Source organism: Otolemur garnettii, unplaced genomic scaffold (assembly GCF_000181295.1).
Source record: "Otolemur garnettii isolate 467f Iridium unplaced genomic scaffold, OtoGar3 scaffold00185, whole genome shotgun sequence".
NCBI classification, from domain to species: Eukaryota; Metazoa; Chordata; class Mammalia; order Primates; family Galagidae; genus Otolemur; species Otolemur garnettii.
The window spans coordinates 608880-628559 of record NW_003852580.1 but is presented as its reverse complement, the minus strand read 5'-3'; the positions used below and the strand labels follow the sequence as shown (position 1 = coordinate 628559).

General features: G+C 53.1%; 1 protein-coding gene across 2 annotated transcripts; it reads left to right on the top strand.

Annotated features, from left to right (window-relative positions):
- The first annotated feature begins 453 nt into the window (after positions 1-453).
- Positions 454-15214, top strand: MTHFSD (methenyltetrahydrofolate synthetase domain containing). Of its 2 annotated transcripts, none has more exons than XM_003800789.3 (8): positions 454-509; positions 3394-3497; positions 4605-4718; positions 5593-5706; positions 6833-6923; positions 9419-9531; positions 9765-9890; positions 13117-13578. In XM_003800789.3, the coding sequence occupies exons 1-8, from the start codon at positions 494-496 to the stop codon at positions 13576-13578; spliced, it is 1140 nt and encodes a 379-aa protein (XP_003800837.1). In that variant the 5' UTR covers positions 454-493. The 2 variants fall into 2 exon arrangements, with proteins under 2 accessions (XP_003800837.1, XP_003800836.1); XM_003800788.3 differs by lacking the exon at positions 4605-4718 and adding an exon at positions 4751-4864 and having other exon boundaries at positions 476-509; positions 13117-15214.
- The last annotated feature ends 4466 nt before the right edge of the window (positions 15215-19680 follow it).

Here is a 19680-nt window from a genome sequence, read left to right as displayed (position 1 = left end):
CCTTCAAGGTAAGAATCTCAAGGGTGCTTCTGGAAGGGTGGCCTCCGACCCGCACAGGAGTCACGCAGGGCCTGGGCTGGCTGACACTCCATCTGCCTGACACTAAAGAAGCGCTGGGCTGAGTGCGCGCACCCAAGTGTCCGCAGTCTCGGGGAAGCGCGTTCTGCAAGAGCAATCAGGACACTTCCTGGAGGAGGCGGGATATATCTGAATCGCAATGGGATCTGAGGGGCCAAGAACTTGTTCACTTCAGTAACCCCGCGGCTTGGCAAAACGCCTGGGAGAACTTGATCAACGTACAGACTAAAGACGGGAGAGAGAAGCCAGCTACCGCTAGCTGGGTACCCTGCAATTGGCCCGCCATACCGCACGCGCATGCGTACCCCCGACCGATCGAGAGACATCCGGCCCCGCCAGTGCGCAAGCGCTGGGTCGTGACGTCAATGTGCGCCAGACTCCGCCCCGGAAGGCGTCGCGCAGTGACGGCATCGCTATGGAGCCAAGGGCGGGTGAGGGGCGCGATTGGGCTGGCGAGGCTGGCGCGGGGCGGGTCCTGGGACCAGCGAGGGGTTTGGAGGGATCTGTGCGGGGTTCAGGGTCGAGCGGGCGGCAGGTTCGGACTCAGATTCCCAGTAAAGACATAAGGAGAATACCGTTAATAAGGAGGAAGAAGCAGGAGGGCCATCTGCTGTGCACGTGGTGGATCCGGTGGGCTCCTAGAGATCGGGCGAAACGGAGGCTCCTGCTGGTGGCAGGGGCAGGAATGGAAGGGCAGTTTAACCTATACGCGAGGGGTGCATAGTCCCTGTCGCCTCAGCAGATGCTGTTGTAGATCGCCGTCCGAAGCCCTGCTGTGTGCACTAAGGAGCCTCTGGCCTGCAGGAGAACACCCTCTAGTGGAAAAGAACGAGCCTGGATAATGTGTGATTGCGGAATTGCCTGGCAAAGATGGGCCCAATACTACTAATGCTAGGGGTGCACGGTCTGTTAAATCTGGGCACCACAACTGCGAGCGAACGGATCTCCCACCCTCACTACATGCGCAGCGTGTGAACAGGAACCAGGTGACGATAGCGCAGTGGAGCAGTAATAGTAAACAGTGAGCCTTGAAGATGCCTGCCTGGGCTAGGACTGAGCTGGAGCTGGAGATAGAAGCGTGAGTGAGATGCAAGCTGACCTGATAGGCCCCACTGGAGGAGCAGCAGACAATTACAGAACAGAATTGAGGCATTGTACACGTGAATATGTGTCTCTCTTTATTACTCTAATCATTTCCCATGTGTTTATAACCTTCCATGGGCAAGGACCTGCCTTTTTATTTCTCACACCCCCCTACCCTGCCTCACCAGTTAGCCCATTGGTTTATAAATGGGAGTCACTTACTGTGATTCTTCAGGTCAGGGACCACAATCTCTACATTTCTTGTGACCCACCCAGTATCTTGCACAATGTTGGGGGATATTCTAGGTCCTTTGAGTTGTTAGTGAAAATGAAACATGTAAAACATAATGATAATTGTACCAATGTAATTGATTTATTTGAAAAAAAAAAAGAGGTATTCTGGGTCCCTAAAGATAGGGCACCTGCCTGAGACTGAGCACTCAGGAAGTGCTTCCTAGGGGAGGTGGCATCTAAGCCAGACCTGAAGGGAGAGGGAGGGAAGCAGGTGTGTTGGGGCCAGGGAACAACAGTGCATGAGTCACTTTGGGGATCTGAAGTCAAGAGTGATGGGAGATGAGGCTAAGATGGCCAGCTGGGCCTTTGCACACAGGCCCTTGGCCAGCACACAGAGTGACAGGAGGGATCAGCAGAGGGTCAGCAGCGTGGAGGGAAGCTCCCAACTCATCCTGAGGACAGACTTCATGGAGCTGAAGCCAGGCCTTGGAGAGCAAGAGTTTGCCATAGAAACAGGAACTGAAACTTTGTCGTCACGATGACCAGTGTGTGCCAGGCTCCCAGACGGAAGGAAGAAGCCAAGTGCTAGAAACCGTGAGGCTTAGTCTTGGTATCTCTGAGGTGTGGCCCTACCCAGGCTGACAGCAGTGGAATCTCAGCCTTCATCTTTAGAGATATACACTTTCTAAGCTCCCCTGAATCTGCACTTTTAACGTCTCAAGTGGTTCAAGAAGCACCAGAAGTGTCCTGAATGGGCTTTGGGAGGCTCTAGGGCCTGGCTGTGAGGGGCCTTGGATGCAGGAGTCAGGGCAGCCCTTATGCCCTTAGAACTGAATGTGGAGTTTACAACATTGATACACAGTGGGAGGGGAAATGTATATCAATAGCTAAAGGTTGGAATCCAGCTGGCTGCCCACCACTGTGTGCAGAATCTCAGGTTCATAATCTGGGTGCATCTACTCATGGTGAACGTGGTTTGGGTTCTCTGACAAGAACTGAGCTTCTCCCTTCTAGCTGCAGGGTTGCCCATCCTCTAAGCATCTCCCCTATCCCTGTGGAGACTTTCAATGTCCTGGGTTAAACAGTGCCCCCTTTCTTTTCACTGAAGTTGCTTTTGGACACTGCATCTGTCACCAATACTGAGTATACCACTGAGTGGGATTTCCACACATGAAATCCTTGGTTAATAATTCACAGTGCTGGCCACATACTGTGATGTTAGAAAAGTATGTCACATGGTAGACAGAGCGATTTGAAATAAGCTTCTATACCAGTACAGGAATATCCCCAGACCAACAAAACCAAAACTTCAGTAAATATTTTAAAATACATCCCTCTGGATGTGCTGGTTTTATGTTTCTCCTACTTAATGGGAAACTAATTTTTATGTTTCTCCCAATAGAACGCATCGTTAACGTAGGCTTTGTGCTGCCCCCATCAAATAAGCAAAGTGTATTTGTTGCCTAATGATGCATTTAGAAACTTGAATAGAGAATTAAAGATTCTACCTACTAAAGGGAATTATAGTTGGGAATCCAAAATGCTGACTGGCTTACAGGTCACTTAGTTTTAAGACAAGCTTATTTCACTTACAGCAAGATTCAACTAATCATAGATCAGAGTTAGATTAAGACTGAGTAGACAGGTTATAGTTTCACCCTGCTCAACAGAACTGTCGTGTCCAGGTGAGGGCTCTAGAAATGCTCGGTTACATAGCGTGGTTTGCATTTCCTCCTGCTGCTGTAAGGCCAATAGAACTGGGTAAACATTTGGGTTATTTAATTTACTGCTTTGGGACTGGAATAGTTTCCCATGGGGTAAAACAGCATTAACCCTGATTTTGTGGTGTAGAGATGAGCACGGTATTCCATGCTGTGGTCTGGCCTGGTCACAGACACTGGCATAGAGGGTGGAGGGCGTGTGGTGTGGTTGGAGACTGCATGCACTGTGGAATTCCTTCTTATCGTATTAATATGTCACAACCCTTTGTCTCGATAGGTGTCTCTAAACAGGACATTCGTGAGCAAATTTGGGACCACATGGAATCTCAAAATTTAGCTGACTTTCCCCGACCTGTCCATCACAGGATTCCCAATTTTAAGGTACTAAGGCACCCCTGGAGTTTACTTCAAAGGAAAACAGGATATCCCTAAATGAACAACTTTAGTTCATTTGGTCCCCATCCTGTTTCACAGCGGATTACAATTCTGTGAACAGTGAGGAGTGGTGTGTGATCAAAACCTGGCCAGGGCATCCTTAGCCATTAGAGACATCCCTTGCTGAGTAACTCACCCTTCATTCTGACCTCCTGCTTCTTGGTGCTGAGCGAGTAGCTCATGTCCTCCCAGGGAAGTAGTGCTAAGGCCACCGTTTTCTGTTTGATACAAACTCAATATTTATCCCTGCTGGAAGCATGCCTTTCCCCATGTTGGCCGTCCCGGAGTCCAGTGTGGAGTGATCGTGCTCTGAGAGGGAAGCCCCACTGTGGCGCCTCCAGAAGGGAATGAGCACCTGCTGGTCTCTGCACGCTCTGGGCCTCAGTTGCCCAGCTGCTCAAAGGCGAGATGAGCAAGGATGCCTGTTTATAAGACTCTTGACAGAGAAGGGCTTGCCTGGAGGGGACAGTGTCACGGTGTATAATCTTCAGCGTGCGGGTTTTCCAAGAGAAAGAGAAGAAAGCCCTTTTCCAAATGTACCTTTGGCCACTTGTTGCCCATCCTCAGGCTTGACTGGGCTTTCCCTGCACGGTAAACCGCAGCCCGTCTCTGCTCCTCCACTGAGCCAGTCCCAAGCTTGTCCTGTCCCTTTGAAAAGCTCTCCTTTAAGGAGAGGAGCGAGAAATATAGGTGGAAGGATGAGGGACGTGCAGAATTGTGGAGGGTGGGCAGGGCTCCTCGGCTGTGCTATTTCTTGATTTCAGTGCTGTGCTCGCTTTGTGGAAATTCATCAGACTTTGTATTCAACACTTCGTTCTTTTTGGAATATAGGTTTTGTTTCAGCAAACACTAAACTGGGGCTTGGCTACTTTTTTTTCAATTCCCTTTCTACCCCGACAACGTTCTTAGGTGTTTCTGTGGGTGACTCTCAGTTCCCATCTTAGAATTTGTGCCCCTTTCCTGTCGGGGTGAGATTCTGAGCCAAGCTGCTTGACGGCATTCAGCCCGAGAGCCTCTTGCCCTGTCTATAACCCGTGATTGCGTTTAAAACAGGGTGCCCCTCGTGCTGCCGAGCACCTCCTGCGCTTGCAGGCCTTCCAAATGGCCAGAACTATTAAAGTAAATCCTGATGCTCCCCAGAAAAACGCCCGCTTCTTCGTCCTTGAAGTAAGTGCACCTCTGTCCGTTTGCCTAACTAGGGGTCTTATCTGGCTTGCCAAAACATCAAAGACCTAGAAGTTTTTGCCAGAGCGCAGGAAGTTAAAGTGGACCCTGATAAGCCGCTGGAAGGCGTTCGATTGCTGGCCCTGCAGGTAATTCTGCTTCCCTGAGCCCAGACCTGGCCGCAAGGGGAAACTTCTCCAGGTGGCTGGTCAAGGTGTGCCATCCTTCATTCAGAAAGTCGGTGCTTCTGACCCCTCCAACACAGGATGTGACCTTGTGGTTTTTTTCTAAGAACAGTCCAAGTTGTTTGGCATTCAGTTAGAAGTCCCAAATGTTTCCCTGTTTATGGATAGAGGACGGTTAGGCACCAGCACGGGGAGAGGAACCCAGGCAGAACCTGTGGTGTTCTGGGGTTGAGCAGTGGGAGCCAAAACAGGAGATGTCCCATGTCGCCAGCTGAAGCAAGTGTGCTGAAGAGTGCAGCTGTCCTCTGGCACTCACAGGCTTCTCAGTGGTTTGGGGAAACCTCAGGGGGTTTAAGAATCCCTGGGAAGCAGGTAAAATAACCATTGTTCCTCTGCCCAGACCGGGCTGCATTATGGATTTTTACCTGTAATAATTCTGAATAGAAAGTAATAAAGTACAATCAGCAAGATTCACCCACCTCTTCATCGCGAGGGGATGCAAGTAGTTTTAAGTAAATTTCACCCACATACATTTTCAATTAAGTTTGCAAACAAATAATTTCCTGGGCACATACCAAGAAAATGCAGAAGGCAGCAACTTGCTTCCCTTCCCGAAATGGTAAAAACGTATATAAGGAAGTCCTGGGTAAAAACTGAATCATGTAACTTATTGATTATCTTTTGTCTAATAGAGTAGAAAAACGTTGTTGGTTCCAACGCCACGACTGAGAACGGGGCTGTTTAATAAGATCACACCACCCCCCGGGGCAACTAAAGACACCTTGAGAAAATGTGCCACCTCTCAGGTGCGTGTCATTCACCGAGGAAAGATCTCTGCTGAAACGTCTCATGCGTTAGAATAGCGTACAGTAACATCGTGGAGTTACGTCAGCACAGCCAGATGAGCAGAGAGACATTACTAAAGTGTTTGGCAACTTTGTTCTTAAGAGAGAAAGAAAAGCTGTGAGCCCATAGTCTGTTCCTGAGTGCAAACCACAGGCCCCCTGTAGTCAGTGGGTACCAGCCCCATGGCCACTGCGAGATTGAGAACACAGGCGTTCCCGTGGGCAGGCATGGGCCAACAACTGTGCTGTGACTCCTGGGAGACCCCAGGTAACCTTGTGCACTGACCTGTGTGGGCTCGTCCTGTCCCTGTGCTGGCAGGAGGCCCAGTAGCACATGGGATGATCGGCTGCTGTGGATATGGGGCGAAGCAACTTTTTCCCTGGATTTACTCGTAAATCGTTTATAAGAATCACAGAGCCATGCACCTGCTCGGCCTGCCTGTCCTAAACCCAGGCCTCCAGTAGGTAGCATAGGTGGATATTCTTTTGGTGCATTTTAGTTAAATAAGTAACTTTTTGGAAGTGATGTGTTGTAGATGAAGATAAAGGCCTCCAGTGTTTTATATTGAATAAATCTGTGCCAGCATTTACTGACCACATCGTATGTGCTGAATGCACAACTTCTGTCACTTCACTTGGTCACCACACCGTTCTAGTGAGGCAAGGGTGGTGCCCCTGCCTTGCAGGTGAAGCAACTGAGGCTCAGAGAGCTTCGACCTGCCCAGCCCCCTGCAGCCAAGAGGGTCTGAACCCAGGTCCCTGCAGCTCCCCTGCCTGGGTTTTAACTGCTCTGCTGTCTGTCTGCCTAATGGGAGAAAACAATGTGCTAAATATTATAAACCCATTGGCCTGGGAATTTGTGCTCTCAGTTCCCCTGGCCACGTCCCCAGGAAGGAAATCCTGGGTGACACAGTCTAAAGTGGTTTCTGGAGCTCTGGTTCTCCCGAAACACCAGGTCCGCCGTGCTGTGTGTGCCTGTGTTGGTTTGGTCCAGGAGGTTGATTCAGACCCCGAACGCTCTGGTCGTGAATTGAGAAGTGAAGAAGCAGTTGCAGGTTCTCCATCGAGTCCCTCTCTCTGTCTGTAGGGTGTGAGGAGCTACAGCGTTCCCATGGGTTTGGACTCCACGGCCCTCGTGGATCTGGTGGTGGTGGGATCTGTTGCTGTTTCTGAGAAAGGTAAGATCAGAACAGGAACTCTGAGCCGGGGCAACCACTCCTGAAGGGCCGTCCCTCCTGCTGGGCAGGCTGTCATCTGCCTTTTGAACCTTGGTTGTCATTTCTGCTTCCCAGACACGTGCCTCATTTCCAAAGCCCCTGCATTTCTCAGAAGGTACCTGTGCAAACTTCAACTCCTCCCACCCCCTCCAGGCCCCAGCTCAGCATCTTTACAGGAAAAATCGAGTGATACAACTCTCTCCGGCAGTGACAGATTTTCTCTCTGTTCTTAACTGGAAATGGAGCTGAATATATTTGTGGCATGTCAGTAACAGCTGGTGTTGGAGAGGCTTGGTGGGGAGGCACATCAAGTCACATCAAGTTCTAAACTTTGTTCTCATTATGCAGCCGCAGCCTCCTGACCAACATGCTGTGTCCCCGAGATGTAGCAGGTGATGCAGACTGCTCTCTGGAGACACAGCCAGGGGGCCCTTGAGAGCGGGCATCCCCTGCTAGCCCTCCTGTCCCACCTGCTGCCTGCCCTCGTTCCCAGGCATCCCTGAGCTGGCATGTGGGGGTGTCTTTCTTTATTCTTGGCTTTGTGTACCCCAGTTGCAGTGCTGCTTCTGTGCCGTCAGGGACTGGCATTGACAAGTCCATGTTCCCTGTGTGCTGTAGCTGGGGGCATGTGCAGGAGCTGGACAGTGCTAGGATGTGCTCAGAGCTGCAGACGAGTCAGGACCAGCAGAAGTGGGGGTCAGAGGAAGGACCCCTCAGCCCCCAGTCTGGGGTAGGGTGTTACTTCACAGGTGGCCTCGGGGCCAGCCCCTGTACCCCAGACACAGTGGAGATAGACGGCTTGTAAGGGCTCTCGGGCAGAAGGAGCAGTGTGTCCACTTAGCCTGGCCCTCAGGCCAGGTGACAGGGTTTGGCCTGGTCTCTTGGCTATGCGATGTTAGCAGAGGTCTTCTCTTGAAAAGGATCATTGGGAGTTTCCTTTTTAGTTCAAAGAGATACACAGAAGAAAGCAGGTTTTTTGAAATGTCCCACTCAGTAGCCCCTGTGCAAACAGTGAAGTCACCATCCGCCGTGTGTCTGTGTAGAGAACTGGCTGGCACTGAAGGCCCACTGTGGGCTTCCCCAGCCCTGTCCCCAGACGCCAGCTTAGCAGTTCCAGCATGGACATATGGTGCTAGAACACGTGTGGCACACAGTGTCGCTGTGTTGTAGGCAGGGATTTTATACACATGCTCTCCCGACAGTCACAGAGGGGAGGGCAGCACACAGCTGCTTAGCTCATGCTAAGAGCTACCCGGTGTCCCTGGAGACTGTGCCACAGCGACTCACCCACTCACCCAGCCCTCAGGATGGACGCATACACCACTAGTTATTTCAAGAGTTCGGTTTGGTCTCTTCCCTGACAGATGATGCTAGAGTGATGTGTTCTCTGTCAGGTGTCCAGGGGCCTCTGAGGCTGCCCAGAGGAAAATTCTAGGAGGGAGTTGAGTACAGAAGGATGGATTTCAGACCTGGAGGGATGGTGCCAGACTACGCAGCAGAGGCTGCTTACGTGTGGTCCCCAGCAGCCTGTGCCCCGCCTTGGTCCTGACCCCCGTCCCTGGCTGCAATTGCCGCCCTTGGAGGAGTGGCAGTCAGAGTGATAGCAGTGTCTCGCTTCCCTGCGGCTGGCTGCATTTAAGAGGGAAATGAGCATTCCTGGTGTGCTCACTAGGATCTGCTGTCTCATTCTGTGACCTGTTTGTGTCCTTTGCTATCTCTGTCCCGTCTTTGCGTGCACAGTTGGAGGTTCTTAATTGTCAAAGTTGCACGGCCATCTGAGTCTCAGGAGAACATATTAGCCGTCAGGCGGGCACTGCTGGGAATGGTACTGCGGGTGGCCCATGGAAGGCAAAGTTTCTGAGCAGCCCCCACAGCTGTGGCCCAGCAGCCCCTTTACCCTGCTGAGAGGACTATGGGGGTTCCTGCTGGGATCTGGGGTGCTGCTTGGTCTCAGCTTCTCCTGGGGTTCAGGTGACCCTTTGGCTTCCATCCAGGAGTTTGCACAGTGGCATGAGTCCTGCCCACACTGTCACCCCGAGAGCTATGGGACAGACTGGGTAACTAGTCAGTGCTTTTAAGTGGCAGGGCTGTGTCCTCCTGTGTCCTCAGTGAGAGCTTTTGTTTCCCTCTAAGGTAAATAGATTAAAAATACTTTGCTTTTAGGTCTTTTTAAAAACTGCTCTTTTATTACTTTTGAGTGTGAGTTAGCTGACATAAAGCTGCACAAATGCGACTTCAGTTCCCCTTTGTGACATGTTTAAAAGATTCAGTGTTCACATCATTGCGTTTTAATTTCTGTACATTTTCAGAGCTGTTATTCCCACTTAACAGCTGAAAGTGCATTTGAGGTGCTTGGGGGTGCTGCAGACAAGCCAGGGATTTGGGGTTCCACTGTGACCTCATGGCAGGAGATGCCCCAAACCCACAGGGTCTTCATTCTCGATGTTGTCTCTTAGGCTGGAGAATCGGGAAGGGAGAAGGTTATGCTGATCTCGAATATGCCATGATGGTGTCCATGGGAGCTGTCCGCAAGGAGACGCCAGTGGTCACCATCGTCCACGACTGCCAGGTGCTTCCTGTGAACGGGCTGAGCACTGCCAGGCTCCTCTGAGACCACGAGGGGAGAGACTTGTCTGTCTGGGCACCGTGCGGTACCCTGAGTCATGTTGACAGGCGAGGGCTGGGCTTGCTAGTGATGCAGCAGCCAAGTCTCAGTCCCAGAGTGGACTTGGGGGTTCTTCTGTAACCGGCCTTGTGCTTGGCCGAGCAGAGCAGCCCCTTTACCCCCTTCTGTTGGACCAGGTCATGGACATTCCTGACACGCTCCTGGAGGATCATGACCTCACGGTGGACTACATCCTCACTCCAACCAGGGTCATCGCCACCGGCTGTGAGCGCCCAAAGCCGACAGGGATCATCTGGTCCAAGGTGAGTGTGGCCTGGAGCCAAGCTCCTCTTCCATAGGGTCTCTGAGGGCAGCTGCTCAGTCCTGGAGTGGCTGCAGCTTGGAATCACTGGGGAGACTTTGAGCAGCTCTGCTCCTGAATCACAGCCTCCAGGCAGTCCTGGGATTCGCATCAGGGACCTCTGGGGTTCTGATGAGCAGCTGGGCTCCAGATCTACCTCCACAGGTGGCAAGAGTGACTCCATGGTGAGGGGGCTAATGCCTCAAAACTGACAGTTTGTCAGTTAGTTTGTTTGTTTTGAGACAGAGTCTCACTGTGTCACCCTTGGTAGAGTGTCGTGGCATCACAGCTCACAACAACCTCAAACTCTTGGGCGCAAATGATTCTCTTGCCTCAGCCTCCCAAGTAGCTGGGACTACAGGCGCCCATTACAATACCCAGCTATGTTTTATTGTAGTTGTCATTGTTGTTTAGTTAGCCCAGGCTGGATTCAAACCCGCAGCCTTGGTGTATGTGGCTGGCGCCGTAACCACTGTGCTGTGTGTGCCGAGCCCAGTGTGTCAGTTGTAAGAGTTGTTTTCTCTCCACCCTGTGTGTGTGCAGGGCCTTGGGGCCTCATTGCCCACCGAGACCCTCCAGGAAGAGGGCGTCGTCCATGAGGCCTCTGCAAGAGTCTGAAACGTTGAAGGCCCATTTCCCATTTGGGGCCTGTTGTTTTGGGTTCTGCCTCCCACTTCTCGTCCCTTCCTGTGGATCATGTGATGCCAGTGAGTCCCCAGGCCCTGGCGTTTCTGTTCTGGCCTTCCTATCTGTGCAGCCAAAGTGAATTTTTTATGCATATTTCCTGGGAAAGAAAAAATATCTCTAAATTCCAATAAAGATTTAGGGTGAGGAAAGAGGATAGTTCAGTGCTGGGTTATGATATTGTTTCAAATTGATTTTTTGGCAAATACTGATGTGTTTCCATGATATTTTAGTGATAGACTGATTACCATATAGGTATCAGAATCCTAGACTTGCCTCTCACCCAGCAGACTGGAACGTCTGGAAGATCATCTCTGTTAACACCTGGTCTCCCAGGTGGAGACCGTGGGATCAGCACAGGGTGTCACGGGCTCTGTTCATCGTTACCACAGTGGTTGTTTGGCATCTGATTCTCTGGCTTTCATCCCACCTTTTTCAAAAGTGAAAGTCCTGCCCAAGCTCCTAGCCTGGCAGTAGAAACTGGCTGGCTGGTCACAGCTACCTCACACAGCGTGTCCCCTGGGTCTCCTTCAGAGTCATTTGGTCCAGGTGGCCTTTCCTCAGTGTGAGCCTCATGGCTTTGAGACTGCCCAGGGGCTGTGCCTGTGCTGCTGGGCTTGGCAGGTGTGGTTTCACTACCTGGTGGCTCTGCTGTGACCCCAGCATGCTTGCCAGGCCCCAGTTTGTCTGTAATGTGGACAGGCCAGGCCTGGCCTGTGGGGATGATGTAGGCAGAGTGTATAAAATGCTTAGCACACACCTTCCTTATCACAAAGCTGAGCCAGGGTGTCAGCAAGTGGAAGATCTGCCTGGACGCCGGACACTGCTCTTCTTTCCCCATGCTGCTGCCAGAATCATCACGACAGTCCTTCCGGGTTCTCACTGAGCCAAGGTGTGGTCCTGCACACATCGCCTGTGGCCAAGGGTGCCATGTGGTGCCCTGGCGGGTCCTTGACTGCCTCTCAGTGGAAGAGGACAGAGACACACAGACCTGGCCCTCAGGCCCTTAGGTCCTGCCCACCATGCTGCCCGAGACTGCACAGGTGCCACCCAGAAGCCTCCAGGCAGCTGACACACGTCTGCAGTCTCCCCTCAGCAGGGCAGGCTGGGAAGGCTGGGGCTGGGCTGCCTGCACCCTTGTTGAAAATGTCCCGGCAGGAAGAGTGAGAGGCCCCACCTTCCCTTCCCCCTTCTGAAAGGTACATCACCTCCTTTGTCCCTGTGGGCCTGTCCATCTCGAGATACTTGCCTCACCCAGTGACCCACAGAACTCCAAGCCACAGGGTGCACAGTGCTGCCCCTCCTCCTCCTCCAGTCACCTCATCCAAAAAACAACTCCCTGAACCCCCAGTGCATGCCAGGGACCTAGGCACTGAAGCTGGACATGACCCTGAACCCCTGGGCAGTTTCTCCAGCTCAGGTGATCTGAACCCCCAGGGACAGGCATCCTCTCTGCCAGTGGCCGCTTGTGGGTCAACAGCCACTTGCCTGGAAGCCTCAGCTCTGAGCAGACTGAAGGTGGCTGACGTCACTGACCTGCTAGTGTCAGGAGCCACAACCACAGTCCAATGTCCTCCCCGGGCATGAGCACCAAGGCCGAGCTTACTCCTGAGCAGGGTGCTGTCCCATAAATCACTGACAAGAGAGAAACAAAACTCCCTGTCAAGACCTGTGGCTGCCTGCTAGACCCACGTGAGCACCTAGAAAACAGCAGCAGGGTGGACTCTGCAGGGGAGGCCAGGTCTGTCACCAAGGGCGCAGGTGAGCTGGTGAGCTGGGCCTGACTGGCAGATACCTGCCTCACTGTTTTACTTTTTTCTGGAGAGCTGGAATGAGACAGATGGAGGGGAAAGGTGTGTTTTAAGAATACTTTGGAGAGGCCAGCTTGTACGCTGGTGTCTAGACATGTGGCCCTGGGCTCCCACGAGCCTGTGCTCCTTACCATGGAGCCACAGCCGAGGGACCACGCAGAGGGCCACCCACGCATCTTCTCACCCCCATGCTGTGTTCCCCGTGAGGGTAGGGTGATCGCATCTTTGCTGACTACCAAGGAGGCCATGTGGACTCCAGGGGCCAGAGTGCACGCCTGTCTCTGGGTAGCTTGTTACTCCTTAATGAAGGAAACTGGACCGATGACACAACGCCAGTGCTAGTGGCCGTCAGGGCCTCCTCTGGCAGGAGGCTTTGCCTAGGAGTCCCCGCTTCGCTTTTCTACTGTAGCGGCTGTGGCTGTGGGCAGATGACCAGAGGGCTCTGCTGAGTCCACGTTTCTCTTAAGTTGGACCAGTGGGCTGAGAGCCATGGGTTGGTGACATCTACTGTTTAAGACTGTGGGGGGTCCCACGTCCCCAAGGGCCAAGTTAAATGATTAAGTGACATCCAGTCTATCGGTGCAGCATGGCAGACAGTCACGAGGTCTGGAGAGAGTGTGGGTGGCAGGTGCCCTGCCGTGGCGCTGTGCCTCTGGACCTCCCAAGGGTAGCTGGAACTGCTTTCCTTTCCAGATCAGCTGTGAGATGATGGAGAAAATTCCTATACTGAGGAGGCTGCGTGAACGAGAGAAGCGGGCTGGGAAGGATGTCACCCTTCAGGATGAGCCCCGGCACCTTCTAGAACCCGGCAGCCACCAGAGAGCTCTTCCAAGAAGACCACCAGATGGGCCTGGGCCAGAAGCAAGTGCCATGGGAACAGCCCGTGGCTCCCTGCAGGGGGAGGGTGCCCTGCTTACAGCTGATGTCTATGTCGGGAACCTGCCCCGGGATGCCCGAGTGAGTGATCTAAAGAAGGAGCTCCGAGAACTCGGGGTGGCCCCCCTACGGCTCACCTGGCAGGGGCCACAGCGCAGGGCCTTCCTGCACTACCAGGACCCGGCCACAGCCCAGCAAGCCCTGTCCTGCCTGCAGGCCCTGCGCCTGGGCACCGACACTTTGAGGGTGGCGCTGGCCAGGCAGCAAAGGGACAAGTGATGTGCAGGACAGCCATGGGCACAGAGCTGTGCTGCACAGACACCCTCACCACTACCACCGGGTGACATGTGGCAGCCTGTCACTCTGGTCCCCATGAGTGAGAGGCTGAGCTGCTCCTTCCCAGGAAGTCACGGCACAGTTAAGGCCACCCTGTCCCGGGAGGAGGAGGCTGGCCGTGGTCTTTAACACCTCCGCTTGGTCAGGTTCTGGCTCCTTTGGGTCCTTGAGCCTGTCTGTGTCTCTCTGGAGGGGAGAGCAGTGTGAGGACCTAGGGGCTGAGCGCAGAGAGCAAGTGACAGTAGACGGTAATGGGGGTTCGGGTCTGAGGGGGATTTAAAAGGAGAAGGCAGAGGAAGAATGACGCCCTGGCAGTTACCACAGGCAGGGCACAGAAAAGCGCCTTGTGCTCAGGGCCTGCTGGCAAACCAGAGGGGAAGCTGCCTTCCAGACTGCACAAGCCCAGCCCCGTCGGCCCTGCACACAGAGCGCTCGGCACAGCCTGGCCTTTGCATTAAGAACTGCGGAGACGGGGGGCTTGTGGTGGGCACGACCCTCCCTGCTGCCTGGCATCCCCGGCACCCTGGCCTCCGTGGACAGCATCATCCTTTGGGCGGAGGCTGCTTGTCCTGGGCGTGGGACCACCTTGGGACCAGCTTTGCCCCAGTTGCCTTGTGTGCAGATGTGCACACGCTCACATGCCCGTCGCTGTCTGTTTTCTGGGTCTTCCCCTCAAAATTCTCTGTTTCTAAAGCCAGCTGGATTTGGGCTGAACTACCCTTCCCAACAGAAGTGCTTTCGCAGTTGATCCTGGGCAGAAAGTCAAAATAAGCATTAAGTGGAGATTTTGCTTTTCTCTAATGTATATGTGTTGGAAAGTCTTACATTTTAGCCAGAGGGTTTTACCGAGTGTATTTTAAGCACGTCATTATGCCTCCAGAGGGCAGGCCTGGGATGACTTTACAGAAAATGTTCTCAGGACACTCAGCCTTCTCTCTGAAAGGGCGTTTTCTCACTGCTGTATAATGAAAATACTGTGGAGACTTCAGAAAGAAAATCTGGTCTCAGACAGATGTGCTTACTTAATAGACTTCTGTTCCAAGTTGCCGTGAACAAAACGAGGGGACAGAAACCTGGCCCCTGCCCCTGGGCCCTCCCCTCGGCCTGACCCACCGCCTCTACAAGAGGGCTGGTGTCATTTGTCCCTTGGGGCTCAGCTCCATGTCGGAGGCCACGTCCGGCTCCAGCAGGGCCGATTGCCCTTGTTTTCTCTATTTTTCCATCTTGCATTTGTATTATTCTTCCATTTGTTTTGTGTTTACTTTTTGATTGTTAACTTGCCACCATCAGGCCAACAGCCGCAGGAGAGCAGCTGGGCAGCCCCTGGCAGACAGGGGGCAGCGCCCTGACAACGGGGCTTTCTGTGTAAGGATCCCCTTTGGAGCCAAGACGGAGAAGCTGGATCCCGGTCCCGCCATGCCTGACGTGAGCTCTGCCCTCAGACTGGAGTTACACCAGTAGGTAAATGACTTAGGTTTTCTGTCTCCTGTAGCCAGAATAATCCAGATATACTGACATACAGATAATCTGAAATAGTTGATCATTTTTATATTTGTAGAAAATAAAAACTAAAATTCAAGTGTCTGAACAATAAACACCTCAAATATATCCGCCTGCCTGCCTTCTACTGCCCCATCCTGACTCAGGGAGGCTTGTGAGGGAGGGTTCTCAAGGCTGCCATGGAGAGTGCAAGTGAGCAGGCCAGTGCACTGTGATCCAGTGCTTTGCTTCCACCGTTCAGGTCTCTGTTAGCACTGGGATCACGTCACCCCACAAGGCCAGGCCAGCACTGACAGTGTGAGAATGTGCCTGTGTCAACGAGCCCGGAAGACGCCTGAATGGCCGGGTGATGTCGCCAGCAGATGGGGAGGAGCTGTGTGCGGGGTGCAGCTGTGCGCTGCCCAGAAAGCTCCCCTGGAACTCAGTGCTAATGAGCACTGGACTCCAGTGCCCAGAGCCCCAGGCGCCACTGTGCTCTGCTCCCAGGTGTGTGCTGTGGGCAAGGCACGTGCCTGTCTGGGTTTTGGCTTCCTCCTCTTTAGAACAGAAGGGTCCGATCCGTTGGCTTCCTGAAGTCTTTACCAGTTTGAATAGTCTGTTTCTTGTGAGGCAGACTGGTCACCATCACTTAGATTTTTTTGTTTTTTTATAAAAGTAAACCTTTGTTCTAGAGAATGAGAAGTATAAAGAAGGGCACCACTCAGGCAGCCTTGACATTGCCCCGTACTGATTTCCCACCTTTCTCCTGTGGTTTTAAAACAGCTGGGCTGACAGTGTGCGTGCCAGGACCCCACAGCTCGGCCCGGGCACCCCCTCTGCCAGGTGCGCTGCCGCGAGTGGGGTGGGTACCTGCTCCTCTCCTGGAATTGCCATTAGCTCGTCTGTAAATGGGCATCATAATGTTCTCCTTCCGGAGGTCTGTGAAGGTGGGGCTGGCGTGCCTGGTCTGCGGGGAGCCAGTGTTCACGGGCGCTCCCTGCTGAGACCAGTGGTCCTGGCCAGCACAGACGCCACTGCTGCCCTCTCAGATGGAGGGACAGCCCTCTGGGGGGACAACCCCAGAGTTCCCTTCTCACATCCTTGTGAGCAGAATGAATCCTGGGGCATAGCGACAGCCCAGGAGCAAATCCCCAGGTGACAGTGTTGTCACGGTTGCCGAGACCTGGTGAAAATGGGCAGGGGTGCCAGTGGCACTGAGTGAGCTTGGGAACAGGTGTGTGAAGGGTGCTCAGGCCCAGCACCAGGAAACCAGGGAGGAGTAGCTGCTGCTCAGAAAGGAGGCCGGGTGCCACCTGGCCTCAGCCCTCTGGCACAGGGACCTGAGTACCCCACCTGGGAGGGGCCCGGCTATGTCCCTCCCCCACCCGCAGAGGACCAGGCCACCACACTAGGCCTTCAGTTTGAGATCTGCCTGAGAGTTCATGGCCACATGCAAGTGAGAAAACAGGGCCTGGTCAGCCCCCTGTGTCCAGTCTGGGGAAACACGAAACCTGAATACAACCGAAAAAGTAGAAAGAGGCTAACACAGGGGCCTCTGCAAGACTGTCCGAGAGAGAGAGAGAGAGAGAGAGAGAGAGAGAGAGAGAGAGAGAGAGAGTCTGCCCAACACGGGAGATGAGCGGGAAAAACACCTATGAAAGGAGTCCTTGCAGGACACAGGACCAAATTCTAGGCGACACCTGCTCTGTACTCACAGATCTGAGAAAGAAAAGTTATGTCTACGAAACTTTGTTGAAGAACAAAAGGTTTTGTTTTTTTTCAATGAAAATGTGTCTATTTTTGCCAGTATCTGCTCAAATCCTAAAATACTCCAGAAAACATGAGATCTTAAAATTAAAACCCTGTGGGGCAGGTTAGTACCCTAAAAAGAGAACTTGCTGACAGCAGAAAGAATGCTGAGCAGGACGGGTAAGGATTTGTTAAACAATAAAAGCACGTAATTTACATCACTGAAATGTAATTTATAACGCTGAAATGTGTATGGCAAGATGTGGTGTGGAGGAGAGGCAAGCAGATCTCTCTTGCAGTAAGGTAAGGGAGCTGGAGAGCAGGTGGGCTGCCGCCAACCCTGGTGCAGAGGGCAAGGCCACGGCCAATGCCAGGGACACAGACAGGACCTGCCCACCCCGCACCGGCTGTCACCTGGGAGGGGAGCTTCACCAGCTCCAGTCAGTCTGGGCCTCACCTGCACTTGGGGAAACTGCATCTTGGGGCCCTGTCTGCCTCTGTGGAAATGTTAGTACAGGGATCAGAAAGGGAATAGAGGGCCCTGCGTCCATGAAAAAGGGAATGGGCTGATCAGAATTGTTAGAAATTGAAAACATACGATAAAGGACTCCTACTCATGGGCTGAAGGCACGGCAGGCACAGACACAACTAGTGGGAAGAAGAAGCCTGGAGTTCCTTCTGAGACCAGCGCAGAAGAGGACAGAGAAGAAAGGATGGCACAAGGAGGGAAATAATTGCAACTTTGCCTCCGCTAAAGAAGGGTTGGACTGAACAGCGAAGACTCTCGTGCCAGACGGGTGCTCCCCTTAGCACGCCCTTCCCAATGCAGCTGCCACAAAACCTGGCGAATCTCTGGGAGCCCCTGACGAGCAGTTCAGGGCTCATGTGGACAGCAGGGTAAAACTTCCCTGAAAGAGGGGACAGGTCTGAGGAGAGAACCGTGCTGTGCTCCCAGGGAAGGAGCTGATGTGGGGATATCCGTCCCCTGTGCTAAGGTGGCCCCAACCTGACAGGCCAGACCCCCAGAGTGTTTCTTGTGGATAGGGCTGATGGTAAATGCCCAGGAACCCCCAAGAATCTTCACGACAAGGAAGCGGATGTGCCCTCTGGGTTCAAAGCCTCACCTGAAGCTTGGGACAGTGACATGTCTGCAAGTCAGCGAGTCAGGAGAGGGGAGAGAAACCCCACAGTGGGGACAGTGTAGGGCCCGAGAGGAATCAGCTAGGGGAAGAGTTGCTGCTTCAGAGACTGAGAGCTGCTGGCTGCTGTTCTGAAGGGTGAAAAGAGCAATTTCTGGATCACACTATGCATAAAAATAGATTCCAGCTAATTAAATATCTAAACATAAAAGGCTTTATGTTTAAAGAGAGATAACAGAGTATTTTCTAATGCTAGGGTAGAGCAGGGCCTCCTGGGTTTAGGGAGGAATTATCCCTCGGTTCCCCTTCGAGTGTCAGATTTTGAGCAGTATGGGGTCCAAGTGAGCCCACCCAGACGCGCTCTCTGAAGAATGCTCTCCAAACAGCAGAATGAACCAGACCATTTCATGTCGCTTTTTGGTATCATCCTTTTTAACACTGCCAGATGCAACAAAGACCCTTTTCCCATCAGCCGTGCAGGATACGGCTGGCGGGTCCAGCTGTTCCCGAGTGTGAGCTGATAAAGCGTGGAAGGGCCTTGGCCTCTCTGTGGGACTTGGGAGCAGGCACCCAACCCACATGCTGTTTCTACTAAGGAGGGAAGTGGAGGGAACATGTACTAGTTTTAACGTCCAGAAGAGTGCACGTCGGGGTGCAGCCCAGCCCCTGCTGCCAAGCCCCCTCTGCTCAGGATCCACAGGACAGATGGGCTGGCTGGGCTCGGGCTGCTTTTCACGCACAGCTGGCCCCTGTTGTGCGCTGGCAGATGGCCTTGGGGTCCCAGGAGTCCGTGCTGACGCTCCGCAGCAGCTCTCCTTACATAGCTTCTGTTCAAGCAGGGTGAACAGGTTGTATCTCTTTTCTTCGTAGGTAAACAAGAAAAGGTGTGATCAGCCTTGAAATAAGGACGTCCAGAACCACTGGTTCTTCCTCATAGCATCTGACAGGTGGATCCAGTCCTGAGATTCGCAGAGAAGACTGTCTGCGTGGGATCCCTCCACCGCACACGGCTGCGGTGCAGGTGCAGTGGGGACCTAAACGGGCAACACGCAGGGTTAGGAAACAGCAGGGGAAAGAACAGCCTCTCCACTGCAGGGAGCCGCTGCAGCTCCACATGTTCCTTAACACTCGGCGGATGTGTATTAAGTCATATAGGGAGCAATAGCCAAGGTGGGCATGCTTCACAGAGTGCCTCCTGCCCCTACAGGCAGCTTCTGGGCCATGAGAGGCTCACAGTGGTGTCCTGCTCCTCCCACAGCCATCGAGTGTATCCTGGAGTCTGGCTACCTGGTGAGGCAGGCACACAGGTCACAGGCTCCCGAGGGCCAGGGCCAGACACACAGTCTCAACACTATACGTAGGAGAGAAGCTCTCCCTGATTTTGCAAATGGAAAGTCTTAGGCCTCAGAGGAGGAAGTGACTTTTCCCACCTGGTTCCACTGCCATCTGGCAGAGCTGAGCCCAGCTAAGGTTGTTGTGGCTCCAAGGCTCTCCCGCCTTCTGCTGCACACCAGGCCCGCTGGGCGGCACATCCCAGCAAGTGTCAGCTCAGCCTTTGGACACAGACTCATAAAATACACAAATGGGGACTGTTACAAAAAGAAAAAGCTGCCCTCAGGAGGCTTAAGGGACTTGTCCAGGGTCCCAAAGGCCAGCAGTGGTAAGGCCAAGGCTGGAG